This window comes from Phalaenopsis equestris, unplaced genomic scaffold (genome assembly GCF_001263595.1).
Source record: "Phalaenopsis equestris unplaced genomic scaffold, ASM126359v1 Scaffold000468, whole genome shotgun sequence".
NCBI lineage: Eukaryota > Viridiplantae > Streptophyta > Magnoliopsida > Asparagales > Orchidaceae > Phalaenopsis > Phalaenopsis equestris.
In genome coordinates, this window is record NW_018164909.1 from 1,175,692 (window position 1) to 1,189,937 (window position 14,246).

General features: G+C 37.2%; 1 protein-coding gene across 1 annotated transcript in view; it reads left to right on the plus strand.

Annotated features, from left to right (window-relative positions):
* Positions 1-1,699: 1,699 nt before the first annotated feature.
* Positions 1,700-14,246, plus strand: part of LOC110027918 (serine/threonine-protein kinase fray2-like) — a 27,056-nt gene continuing 14,509 nt past the window's right edge. The window contains exon 1 of the mRNA XM_020729564.1: positions 1,700-2,349. Coding sequence (XP_020585223.1) covers positions 1,727-2,349 — 623 coding nt within the window. The 5' untranslated portion in view covers positions 1,700-1,726. The remainder of the gene's footprint in view (positions 2,350-14,246) is intronic.

Genomic DNA, 14,246 nt, shown 5'->3' on the forward strand with positions numbered 1-14,246 from the left:
CTTCTCTACCCTACGACACCTCCATCTACCACAATCTTAAGATCCTATTCAAAAATTGGCTGGCCAACTCCATCAATTATCTGCTCATTTCTTCCTATTAAAGTATCTGATGCCACATTCAAGTTTAATTGAAAAGCATTCTTTGTGTAAAGATCGAGGATGTAAAATTCATTAAAAATAAAGCACTCTATAGAAAAAAATGTAGTAGAAACAAAATATGTCATATCTTGATGTGCATAAAGTAAAAAGATTGTTTACATACAGGTCAATTTATATGGACCTAAAACTCTTGAAAGTGTAGGTGTCTTTTCTTGTCTACTCTCATCACCAAGGGTGAATGCCTCCACGAGTGCCTGAACCTTCGCCCAAATGGGCAGATTCTTAGCTGGATCACCTATCGATGAATCAACGTCTGGAATAACCACCTCTACAATAGCTTTTACTCGAGTCATCCTTGACGTCTCCCCCTGCCCAAAAGAGGAACTTCTCTTTCTTCACTTCACCAGCGCATTGTGCCCTCTCTCACCTCTTTCTCAATTTTGCTTGGTGAAATGCCTTACATCAACTCTTCATCCAAAATATTAAGTCCACTAATTTAGCTCTGCCATGGTATGATGAGCTGGGAGCGACCAAATATAATATACAAAGGCGAGGGATTGTAATACAAATGTGTTAGACTGACGTCTCATTGCTCTATTTATAAGAGTTAGGACACATAATTTAAGGGAGAGTCCACGTAATAAAATCTAACCCAACAGTACAGTAATTATCTGTATTTTATTCTCTGTTCTTATCACAATATAATTTTCTAAGTGGTGAGTAAATTAGAGAATTATATATGTATAACCAAAAGCAACTGCACAAACCAACATAATCCCAAGTTCACTTAAGTTGGCATCTATATCAATCCAGACTTGTTGAGGAAACGAACCCAAACGAAGAAAGGGAGGTCATCCTAGATCATCAGACACTTAGATAAGGAACAACTAAGTATGAAAAGTTGAGTATGGAGGGCTGAGTATGGATGATGCATGCGAATAACTAAATTTTCAAACAGACAATGTAATGTGATATTGAAGGCGAGACCACAAAAATCAAAGAATCTCATTCGTCAGCCAAATAACTAGCTGATTTTAAAGATGAGATTGTCAAGAAGTTCTCGATTTTAATGATGATGTCACTCTAGAGACAACTATATGTCCCTAGAATTTCAAATATAATGATGGCTTACACCTACAAGAAGTCATCCCTTAATAAAAAATGAGAATTTAGAATAAATTGGATTTCGTAATTTTTTAACTCAAAGCTCTAATTTTGAGAAACTTATTACGTTCAGATGAGCTGCATCCGGATGGGTCTGGATTTATAGTATTTTGTGGTAGTATTGAAGGTATTACAACATAAACACCACCAAAACTACCAAATCATGCCTATAGGGAGAAGTAATAATCACTCCTAATTGTAGGGATCTTGTTCATATTTGTAATAACTAGGAATCCTAAGCTCGCTTTCGAGCACTCTTCTCTTTCTTCTTCTTCATGCTCTATTTCTTATATAAAAGTGATTCTAACACCCATATTTCACAAATCTCACTTTTGTTCGTCCAACAAGCTGATTTTTTTTTTCCTCCTAAACTGAAGTATGGAAAGGGTTGTAGCCGGCTCGGGACGGCGTAAGCTGTTCATTAATCTCTTTTTTTTTTTTTTTTTTTTTGACTAGTTCTTCAATGTCGCTCCTTTTAAGAAGTATCCAGACGGGACCACTTCTCCTTGTTTCTTCCCCGGCCGGCGAAATGACCTGTTGGCCCAATGCCGGAGCGGCGAAACGAAAAATCCGGCTCTCAATGGCGGAGACGCCGCCCGACCCGCTGCGCCACCCCATTGATAGAGCCCTAAGCCTCACCTACGAATCATCGCACTCCGATTTGCAACCTAAGCACACGGACTTACTGATTCGCGGTTTGTCCGCCCCAATTATACCTCAGCCGCACTCTATCCGTCGCCCATACCGTTTCTTGTCGCTGAACCCTTTCATCTCTTTCATCTCCACTCCATTTATGGCGGTGTTCAAGGGGAGATGTAAGCTAGCGGCGGAGATTCCTAGAGGACGGCAGATAGAGGAATCGAGAAAAGAGTCGCAGTTGTTAGAGACAATGAACAAGGTCGACAGTGGGGGAACGGTGAAGAAAACGTATTCGGTGTCGCCGGCTGATTACCGGTTGCTCGAGGCGGTGGGGCAGGGGGCGAGCGCGACGGTGTACCGCGCGATGTACATACCGTACAATGAGATTGTCGCTGTAAAGTGCTTGGATCTCGATCGTTGCAACAGTAATCTCGTCCGTTCCTCTCTGTACGCTTCGCTTTGTTTTTTTTACTTTACTGTATTTCTTTTTGGATTTTTATACCCCTTTTGACTTTCGTGGTTGGTTGGAGTTGATTTCTATCGATAGTTTATGGTTTTGGGTTTGGATTTCAGTGGCTGTGATTTGGATTGGTGCCCTGAGGAGTAGTATCGAAGTGGTGTGGCTTCTTTTTGTTTTGTGCGAGGACTTAACGCAGTTATTGACGTGTTTGTCGCGTAGAGCAGCTCTGAGTACCGTTGATCCAAATGCATCATTGGGCAACACTAGAACTTTATAAATATGAACCGAGCTGAAAGAGATAAAGGAAAAAAAAAATACTTGAGAGAGAGAGAAGCCCTTAGTTTACATATATTTTTAGAAAATACAAAAGTGAGATGCACTTCTTAGGCGATGTTTGGTGGCATACTATTAATTGGATTTAGCCACCAAACACAAAAAAATAAAAATTAAATCAAACAGTACGGTAAATTGAATTTTCTCATGTTCCATCTTTTTTCATGCGTTTCGTCATTTTTACGACGTAAATTAGGATTTAGTAGATCTGATTGCAGGGCGGATTTATTCCGTGGTCGCTCGCGAGCTCTTCCGTCACACACTGAATGTGATAAATCTGGATTCATCAAATTTGATAAATATTATTTAATATAAATCTGAGATGCATAGTTTTCTAGACCCATAATGTCACCCCTATTTGTTAGTGTGGGCTAAGGAATAGTGGTCGAATATAATCCACATATGCAAAAAACTAGGTAATTGAATTAAATAAACATTTACATTTGGCGGGTCTGATTCTTTATAAGCAAGCAAACATAGTTATATTATTGTTAGCATGTTGCCATCATACAAAAGCTGACATGATGACAACTCTAAGTGTATTCTTGTCTATAGCACTTGCTTGTTGGTTCCAACATTTGTGCCTGTTCCTCCACAAATAAATGATAAGAATACCACATATTTATGGTTTCCACAAATAGAAGTAAAATTTTAACCTCAATCAAATTAGTATTTTTCATTACAAGCTGGTTGGTTGACAACTCAGACATACAAATCACTAAAACATTTTGCACTGTGATTATATAAATCATTCAGGGACTTTAACAATGTGATTATATAAATCATTCAGGGACTTTAACAATGAAAATCCATTTAAAAGATAAATTTCATAAGTACTTTGCTTATGGGGTTAGTGTCATAAATCTTAACCATTTAGCCTTCTTCAAATCTTTTGGTTGTAAGCCTTATCCTCCAATACATTGCATGCCACAATATATATATATATATATATATATAGCCAATATATATATATATATATATACATATATTGTTGTGAAAATGACTACAATAAAACAAAAATTGGAATTAGAAAATTTGCAAAACAGAAAAGAACAGAACACACAGATTCACGTGGTTCAACAAATTGCTTATGTCCACGGGGTTGCAAAAGATTTTATTGCTCCAAAAGATTACACCCGTTGATCACCTTGATGTTTGCAGAAAAAATCTATATTTCTCTTCCTCTCTTTCCTTGCATCTTTCTCTCTCCTTTGTCTCTCTATCTTTCCACCTGTATCACAGGATAGTAGGAAGAAAGGGGAAAAGAAACTTGCGTTTCCTTTTCTCTGTCCCGTAAGCCAAAGAACCGAGAAGACCTGCTCTTTTTGCTTCTGCTGACGATGAGTGAGGTTGGAGTTGGCAGACTTTTGCTTGGCCTTTTATAAGAAGCTTAAAATGCTAATGAAGGAAATTCCTTTTGCTTCTACCGAAGGTGAGTGAGGTTAGAGTTGGCGGGCTTTTGCTTGGCCTTTTATAAGAAGCTTAAAATACTAATGAAGGAAATTCTTTTGGCTAAATGCGTTTCGGGTGAGATAAAGTGGCAGGACCCCGTGAGATTAATTTGGCGGGACTGCGTAACTTTTAGAGCCTTGCTGCTTCAATTCCTTTTAAAACCATCCATGAATTGGCCCATCAAAGAAAAGAGAATATCAAGGTGGCAGGAGAACCAACAGGAGGTGGGAGAATAATATTAACAAGGAACTAAATAATTGAATTGAATGCAAATTCAATTATATTCCTAGTATGCAAAACTATTTGACTTTGAGAAGATATATCTAGTTGATGGAGAAGCTCTGGACGTAGTGGGGATGAGAGACGTTGATATTGCACTCCCTAACAAGAGCAAATGAACTTTACAGAAGGTCAGACACATTTCTGAGTTGAAGAAAAACTCCATTTATGCTTTGTAGATTTCTAGATTATATTCATAACACAATTCACTAGAGCTACAAAACATCAAAGAAGTTTGGAAGCGCGGAGCCTGGGGAAAGCTTGTGTGCTTTTGTGATATATTTTCAGAGGGAGATGCTAAAGGTATAAGATTTGGAGCTTGTACTCAACCATGCCATCTTAGCGCAATGGCTAAAGGAAGGACCATTTCAGTATGCAGTTGGCATACAACACTTGAAGTCATTAGTCAAATTGTTAGAACTGACTAACAATAACATATTAGTTCAAGAGTATAACTCAATATCTGTCTTCTCGCTAATCGAACACCCAGAAAGACATCCCCCGAAAAGGAATTTTCATAGGCTGATTAGAGAATGCATCACCCCCGCAACCATTAACATGACCGAGATTTGAGGTGCAACGATTTTGCCTGTTTTAGATGTTTTGGGTCTAAGTGAGATGAGTCCGTTCATGGAAAGGGTGAATCCAATATCAAGAATGACGAGTAGATTACTGCTAGGAATGGTCTTCACACAACTTATCAAACACCACGACAGACTTCCTTAAGAGTCTCGATGACCAAAGTGATATAAACCATCCAGAACAAGGAGTATTTTCATAAGTTTATGCTCACGAAGTCAGGAGGGTACATATGTGATCCAAAAAAAATATTGCACTTATCACTTAGATCAGAAACAAGAAACAGAGGAGTGTTGTCACTTTTGAAGCCTAATCGAAGAGCTAATCAAAACAGACAAACTAATATATTTCATAGCACCGGGAGCAATAACTCAGAGGCAGAGAAAGCTTTAGTCGAAAAAATCACAACACAACTGCCTGGGCCCAGACAATCCACATTGCCGGTGTTGTCCCAGTGATACTTGGTGGGGATGGAGTTGAAGCATCTCACTATGCTATCTTGAACAGGCTCCATTCATGAAGACTATGTCTGTCAATATTGTCTCAGGAACAACCTTGCATCAACCACCAATCATCTTCATAGAGGAGTATCTGCCTGTCAAGGAAAACCCTTAAAATGACATAATTATGGTTAAAAACTAGATTGCTAACAAACAAATTGACGTCATTCTCATGGACATAAGGAGTTCGTGTAATATTACTCTCCTAATTTAAAATTATAACTAAAATAAAAAAAAATTAATTATTTATTATGACACATATGAAACAGGTGTCGTTTTGCAGACACCGTTTGAAAGAGAAGCCATCGCTATGGATAGAGTCAAATTTGCGACTGTTCTCTCATTTCTGCTCACACATTCGAAATCACGTGAGAGATATAAAGTGAGGGAGGTAGAGGAAGAAGAAGCAAATTAGAGGAATAAGAAACAACATAGAAGGAAGAGTGATCGTTTACTTTAACCAAGCCAGAGAGGAAGGAAGGAGGGCTCGAGCATCACACACGAAGGAATTTACGTGAAAGGAGACACTCGACCAAGCTTTTGCAAGCTTTGTGAAGCTGTAGTCGACAGGTAAGAGCCTTCCTTACACATCCCTTTATTGTAAAAAATAAAAAAAATTAGGATTTCAGCTTCCTCTACCCAAACTGATCGGAAGGAGTAGGGGTAGGATCACGCCTCGTTGTTTGTGAGAGCCAAACCTAGTTCTTGTGTTCTACACGAGCAAATCGCGAATAGGAGAAGGGAGCTGAGTGCTTGCTTCAAGCTCGAGTCGAGAGCTTGGGGAGAAGGGTTTGCAGCTGCTTCTGTATGCGGCAGAACTCGACCGAGCTTGGTTGGATTTGATTGTTTTAGGGAAGACTTTAATATTGTTATTAAAAATAATTGAAGTTAAATTCAAAAAATAAAAAAAAAAATAATTTAATTATGTTCAAATTTATTTAGGGTAATTGGTGAGCAGGTTGAAATTCGAAGATGGGTAGAACTTCACGTATGAAACTCGGTTTCAATAATTAATTATTATTTTTCTCAATTAATTAATGTTAAAATGAAATTAAGAACTCTAAATTTAAAACTTATTTATAATTAAGTTGCTATTAATGTTAGGTATGCCCAAATGAAAAAAAAGCATTTACATAAAATTGATTTAATTATTGTTATATGCAGTAATATTAATGAAACATTGTTATAATCAATAAATTGAAAATTTCATAGGGATAAAGGTAATTTGAATACTCCTATGAAATTTTTAAATGAATATATTTTTAAATAATAATTGTAAAGTTATAATTAAAATGAATGAACATAAAACTAGTAGAAATTAAATTGTTCTTATAGGTGAGTGAGCCAAAATATTAGATTTGGACCGAGGAAAATGACAAATTGAGTGCATTGTAGAGTTGGTAATATTTTTATTTTATGATAGTTCTATTATTTACACATGCTTTTACTGTTTTCCAGTGTTTCTTTTAAAATGCAAAATTAATTTTTCTCTTTTAAATGTTAAATGCAAGAAAATGAATAAAATATGATATATGCATGCATGTGAGAGTCAACCCAGGATGGTAGTGACAGAGGAATGCAATGTACCATGCATGAAAGCGACAATAAAAATAAAAATAATTGTCTGTCTATATGGTAGATTGGAATATGTTAAAAATACATATTCAGAAAGTATAAGTTTAGATGGTGACTCTAAAAAATTAAAATTGTAATAAAATAATTGAAAGTAAATGATTGATTTTTTTTACTGCACAACCTTTTATTTTTCACTGTATTTTTAAAACTATTTTAAAAAGAGAATTATTGTAATTTAGAAACATTTGGCCACTGATTAGTTTTAACTCAAACCTTTGGTTGCTAATATTTAACAGAAAAATCAGCTATACATTAGATAGACCCCAGAGAGTACGTATACAAACGATGTGGAGCCTTTGTTGATAGATACTATGTGTTAGTTTTTATTTTGTTATTTATAAATATTTAAAAATATGTATGATTGTAATTTTAAATTTGATGAAATAGAATAACTCTTTTGTGGTTTAGTTTTCATTTTAATTATGAAATGAAACTGTTAGATTATTTTCTTTCGTCTGACCGACAATTTTCGCATTGGTAATTCTAAGCTCTCGGATCGAGCTGTGACAGTTCGGTTAACATCTTGTTTATTTTTTTTTTATTTGACAAGATGAAGTTAGGTACCACGTGATTGTCCGACAAATCCAAAATATTCAATAGCTTTTTGGGTGAAAGGAAGGAAGCTCTAGGAGCCATGGGCCCTATTAATGACCTGGGTAGAAAATAAGGAGCAGTTCATTGCAAGCCGACTTTGTTGTGGGCAACTCACTAGTAACCTACAATACCTTTTTCGGTCATCCACTCATCATGTTTAAAGTCGTCGTTTCCACTTACCACATCGCGGTCAAGCTCCTAGGCTACAAAGTGGTGAATTAAAGGCGACCTGGAGTAATCAATCATTTTATACTTGCGAGTAGTAGGTTATGGAGCTAGACGTGCTAGAGTTGGATTCCCAATGATGAAGCGACTTGGAGAACAATGATACAATTGAAGAATTCACTGTCATTGAGCTTGATATAATTAAAATTTCTGGCTAGCACTATTTTTTATGTAGTATATAAGAATGTCTTAGTCACTACAATAAGCTAATATCATAAGTGTTTGCTTGATCATCTAAAGAGAATCCAAGGGTTCCAGCTAACAAAACCTGCCATAAGCTGAGTGTTAACCCTAGACTCGAGAGTCCGATGGTTAAAATAAATGATGTGCTCGGTAGCACTCACGTTGGTTGGAAGCTATTCGATAAAAAACGCGAAAGCTATTTGATGTCAGATACATTTCTAGAGCTGTAGTGCCTAGACCGAATCACCTATGTAGTAGCGTTGGCAAAGTCTACTGACAAGTGACGAATGTATCTCGACTTCACCTATCTTAATTCGACTTGCCTAAAGGATTGCTACCCCCAACTGTAGATCGATGTAATATCAACTCGACAATTGACTACTCAATCATGAGCTTCTCAGATGCTATGTCAGGGTATCAATACTTTAAGATGCATTTAGCCAACGTCAAGAAGACAACATTCATTACCAAAGAAGGTGTCTACCATAACAACATAATTCTCTTTAGGTTTAAAAATATAGAAGCAAATTGCAAATGAATGTTGAATGTAATTTTTTTCTAATAGAAAAAAAGAAAAAAATTAAAGTCTACGTTAATATTGTCTTAATGAAAAGCAAATTGCTCGAATAACATATAAAAAATTTAAAGGAAGCTTTTGTAATTTTGAGAAAATTCAAGATGAAGCTGAAACTGTTGAAGTGCACATTCGGGGCAGGAATAAAAAAATTTTTGAGTTATCTTTTACCATTTTAAAGAATCAAAGTGAATCCTTAAATTGTTTAGGTGCTCATAGATATGCCCTCTCCTCACAACACTAAAGAGTTATAGTAACTGACAGAGCTATCGCTAGCCTCAATCGCTTCATTTTCAAATTAGTAGATAAGTGTGTAGCTTTCTTCAAGGTCCTAAGGAATGCTAAGAATGCCGCTTGGGCACTAAAGTGTAAATAAGCTTTTCTTCAATTGAAGAACTTATCATCTCCACCATTACTCCAAAGATCGAAACTCGATGAAAAACTATTGCTACACCTAGGAGTGGTTTTGAAGCAATTAGTTTGATCTTGGTATGGGAAGAAGGGGGAAAGCAATTCCTAGTCTATTACATCAATCATATTTTGAGAGGTGCCGAACTTAAGTACTCGATTATGAAAAAATTAACTTTTACTCTAATCATTTTAGCAGGGCAACTTCACTCTTATTTTCAGAGGCATCCCATACAAGTTGTCATCGACCATTTACTCATGTCAGTTTTGGCCAAACTAGACCATTTCAGGTGACTTATCAAATGGGCAATCAAACAGTGAGTTCGACCTTGCCTACACTTTTTGAATGACAATTAAAACTTTTCTGAATCTAATGACCAAGAGGCTGCAACATCAGTCGACGAGTCAACAACCTGAACCGTGCATGTAGATTAAACATCAAGCCAACAAAGAGTGGATTTGGAGTCTTGTTGACAAGGACATTTGGTTATCTCCTTCATCTTTCGATATAAGTCAACATGACCAATAATCAAACTGAGTATAAAACCTTGATTGTCAGGTTATGTTTTACTCAAGGAATATGTATAGAACAGCTATTGGAATTATTCGACTCTCAGCTCATGGTTAATTAATTGAACAACCAGTACGAAGCCAGGGAAAAATAATGGTGAAATATCTCTCGAAAGTAAAAAAAAAGAGGTGGTAAAATTCAAATACTTCAATATTAAGTATATTCTCAGGGATTAGAACCAATTTGCATAATCCTAATCTAGATGCAATAATTTGATTGAAGGTTTCCCCCAAAAACTTGCATGTCCAACCATTGAAAGGTTGATATCATGGATGTAAAGACTAAGGAAGCAACAAGCTAGAAGGACCATAACCTAAATTCATTGAATCTACTGAACTCACCGTTGAAGTAAAATCATTGGTCATTCAGGATCAAAGCTGTGCAATACCTTTTCTTGAATGAGAGGCTCTTCCAACGATCAACCATGCAGTTATACCTGTGATGTGCACTTGAATACGAAGTTGACTCGATCGTCAAAGAAGTTTTGTTAGGTGAATGCGAAGGCCACTTCGAAGGAGAGACTTTGGCAAATCGAAAACCCAACTAAGGTTGTTCCAACCAAATCTCAAGAGGGATGCTGAAGGTTTCTCAAGAAGATGTGAGCAATGACAAAAAATCGTCCTAAGCATTCCCATAAGCTGCATCCTATCACAAGTCTCTGCCCATTTGCCGTTTGGGGATTAGTTGTTCTCAGACCTTTTTTTCCACCCAAAGGATAGAGGAGATTCAAAATTAGTAGCAATTGATTACTTCACCAAGTTGGTAGAAGCTAAAACAGTAGCCAAAATTATCGTAGTTGTCCGCAATTTTATATGGATTGACCCATTTGTCAATACGACTTGCATGTGATGATTATCAGTGATAATGAGACATAAATTACTGGTAAGAAAATCAATGACTTTGCTAAATTCAAGAGCTCAATTTAAAGTTCACCTTAGTGCGTCGTCTCAAGAAAAACAGACAAGTTGAAGTGAAAAATATGCTAATTTTGATCCTGTTAAGAAAAAAGTCGAAGGAACAAAAGTAAAATGGGCCGACCTCCTTCCATCAATCTTATGGGCATTTATAACTTTTAGAATATTAAAATAATAATGGCTGTTCGTAGCCATTATTAATATGTAGATTTCCTTTTATTTGCTGTTATTTGCTTTCCTATTTCTCTTATTCTACTTTTATTTCTTTCATATTTTTCTTTATTCTGTTTTTATTTCTTTTCTTATGAGTGCCCCTTGTAATAGGGTTTATAAATCCTAGCCGCCGCCAGTTTACTTTCTGAACTCTGTTATTTTTTCAGCCAGACGCTTTCAATCAGATCAACAAAGACAATAAATGTCTAAAGCCCATCCATATCTTGCCAAGAAACTTCAAAGCATTCTCTTCCTTGTAATTTACGTTGCTTAACAATTGTAATTACAGGACAGGGCACCGACATCTTGTGCAATGGAATATTTGCTCCAAGTTCAGATGATGTGTTTCGCGAATTCACAAACCGTCTGAGATCTCTCTCGGTAATCTTAGGAAGGATATATTCATCAGTTTTCTTGGGGTTCCGTCCAGCCGGTGACCTACAACTGAAATCCGACAATGTCTCGGAATCCCAACCAAATTTCTTTTGGCTCAATCAGAATTAAGACAGACTCTTTCAACACCGAGTCATCCTTAGAAAGCATTCTTGATTCCACTAGAGGTTCCACTCCAACCTCCGTTCCCGTGTAGACCAGAAGTTTAGAAACCAACAAGAACTTCTTGATCATAACTCACAAACTGAACGACATTAACCTTCTCTAATGGTCCCAAGCGGTGTCTTTATTCATCAAAGGACGCAAGTTCGGTCACCTCACAGACATGATCTGTGAACCTCCAAAGATTGAGTTAGCATATGGAGCCTGGGAAATGGAGAACTTCATGGTCATGTCGCGGCTGATCAACTTCATGGAACTGTTGATTGACAATTCATATATGTTCCTCCCTTCCGCTAGTGCCCTTTGGACGACAATCCATGATATCTACTCGAATGTAGGAAACTCTGGTCAACTCTATGAGGTGTCTAAGAAGATTCGAGAGACAAAATAGGGATCAAAGATTGTGACCCAGTACTACAATGTCCTGGTTGCATTATAGATGTAATGCAACCTGTACTATGACTTCACTTGAGACTCTCTGGTTGACCTTTCTCTCTTCCAGAAAATTGTAGAAAAGCATCACATGTTCCAATTCCTGGCAAGCCTCAACACAGACTTTAATGAAGTTCGGAACCATATTATTGGACTGAATCATCTTCCTTTCGCTTGCGCTGCTTTCACTGAGATTCTTCGCTAAGAGAGCCAAAGAATTGTCATGCTTGGTACTTCCACCCCTTCAACCAAATCGTCCGCCTTGGTCTCTAATAGTGCTCAGCCTTTTCGGGCAAGTCACCCCACTTGTGATTACCGTCACAAATCCAACCACACTCGTGTTAGAAGCTCCATGGAAAATTGACATACAAATCCTCAGCCAAATCGTCTGCTGCTAAGGGTCTTCCTACGATATCAAAGTCTATCACGGTTCAATTGGCTCCTACCCAAACATTTCAGAATCCTCCGAATTTTTAAAAGTCAGATGAAGTACTTAATCATGCTGCTTGGATCCAATCAGTTCTTTGCTTGCTCGTTGACGTCACACATCCGTCAATGTACTATCCCTATGACACTCAAATCTTTTTCTTCTACTAATCCGTGAATCATTGATTCAGGTACCATAGACCATATGATTTGATGCTCGCAATCTTTTTCAACATACTATCTATGTTCTAGAAAAGATATAGTCAGAATTGCTGATGCTTCCTATAATTCCATTGCGGGTAAAGGGCATGTTATTCTAACGACTGGTCTAACTCTAGAATATGTCTTACATGTACCACTGTTGAACTGTAACCTTTTAACTGTCTGTAAAGTGACACAAGACATTGATTGTATTGCTCATTTTTCTCCTGATGTTTGTGTCTTTTATAATCGTTGTTCGGAGAGGATTATTGAAACTGCTAAGTGGGTAGCTGGATTCTATTGCTTGCAAGAGAAAAGCATGGAGAACGAGGACATACCACTCAATAGTTGTAGCCTATCTCGAGTCACTAAATCTCTCATTATGTTGTTGCATTGTTGTTTGGGTTATCATACTTTTTAATATTTAAAACATTTGTATTCATTGATGTTTTCTAATCAAAGTCTTTCTAGTTTCAAGTGTGAGGCATGTCAGTTAGCTAAACATCATTGGGTCCATTACGCACCGCACACTTACACACTTTCCGTTCATTTTTCACTCATTCACAATGACGTATGGGGGCTCCCTTACATTGCCAGCTGCACCGATAAACGGTGGTTTCTTACTTTGATTGATGACTACACTCGAATGATGTGGTTCTATATTTTAAAAGACAAATCGGGAGTTACTATTACTTTTCAAAAGTTCTACACCTTCATTTTGACCCAATTCAAAACTTCAATTCAGATCATTCAGACCGACAATGGTTGTGAGATTATTAACTCTATTTAAGGTGAGTTTTTAGTAAGTAAGACCATCCTCCATATATGCTAATGTACGGACACTCCTCAACAATATGAGAGTAATACAGAGGAAAAACCAACACCTTCTCAAGTTTGCTCACTTCATTATGTTTCAATCTAATGTCTCGAAACGTTTTGGAATGATGTCATATTGACTGTCACCTATCTCATAAATAGAGTCCCCTCTAAAATTCACAATTTTTGAACGTCCTTAGCTCTCTTGATGTCATGCTTTCTTGCCAATCAAATTTTCTCCATTTTAGATCCCAAAATTTTTTGGTGCACAGCCTTTGTTCAGAACACTGACCTTACTCGGAGTAAACTTGATCCTAGATTTATAAAATGTCTTGCTAGGGTACTCCACTCAAAAAGGGTATCAGTGCCTTGAACCTATCACAAACAAAATCTATGAGAGTGCTAATGTCTCTTTTTTATTTTGAAATTATTCTTTATTTTTCTAACTCGACCTCAATTGAGGGGGAACTAGAGTTCTTGGACACTATTATGGATGTTCCCCCATTGTTCCACCATCTCCTCCCACTCTCCGTGTATACAATAGACACACTGGTCCTGATGCCCCTTTTCTAGAGCTTGCTATCTTCTTGCAAGACCTTGAATCCACTCTTATCGACATTCCTTGCACTACTACTCCAAATGAGGACGTGAGTTTCCCAAGTAAGATGACCAAAGGAAAATATGTTGAGATTTTCATACCTCTTTTATACTGTTTTAAATGATATTGCACTTTAAAGAAAAGTATTTTTGATGTTTTATTGCAGGAATGATGAATTAGGGTCAATGGAGCAAAAAGATGAAAAAATGAGCGAATTTGGAGCAAAAAGAACCAAAATGTGGAGAATTGCATTAGGGCGCTGACGGCGCCATCGAGGCCGCCGACGACGAGCTTTTCCCGAGGCTACATGACATTCTCCAGAAGGCCGCCGACGGCGCCATCGAGGCCGCCGACGGCGGGATCGACGATTATGTGACATGTACAATGGATAAGGCC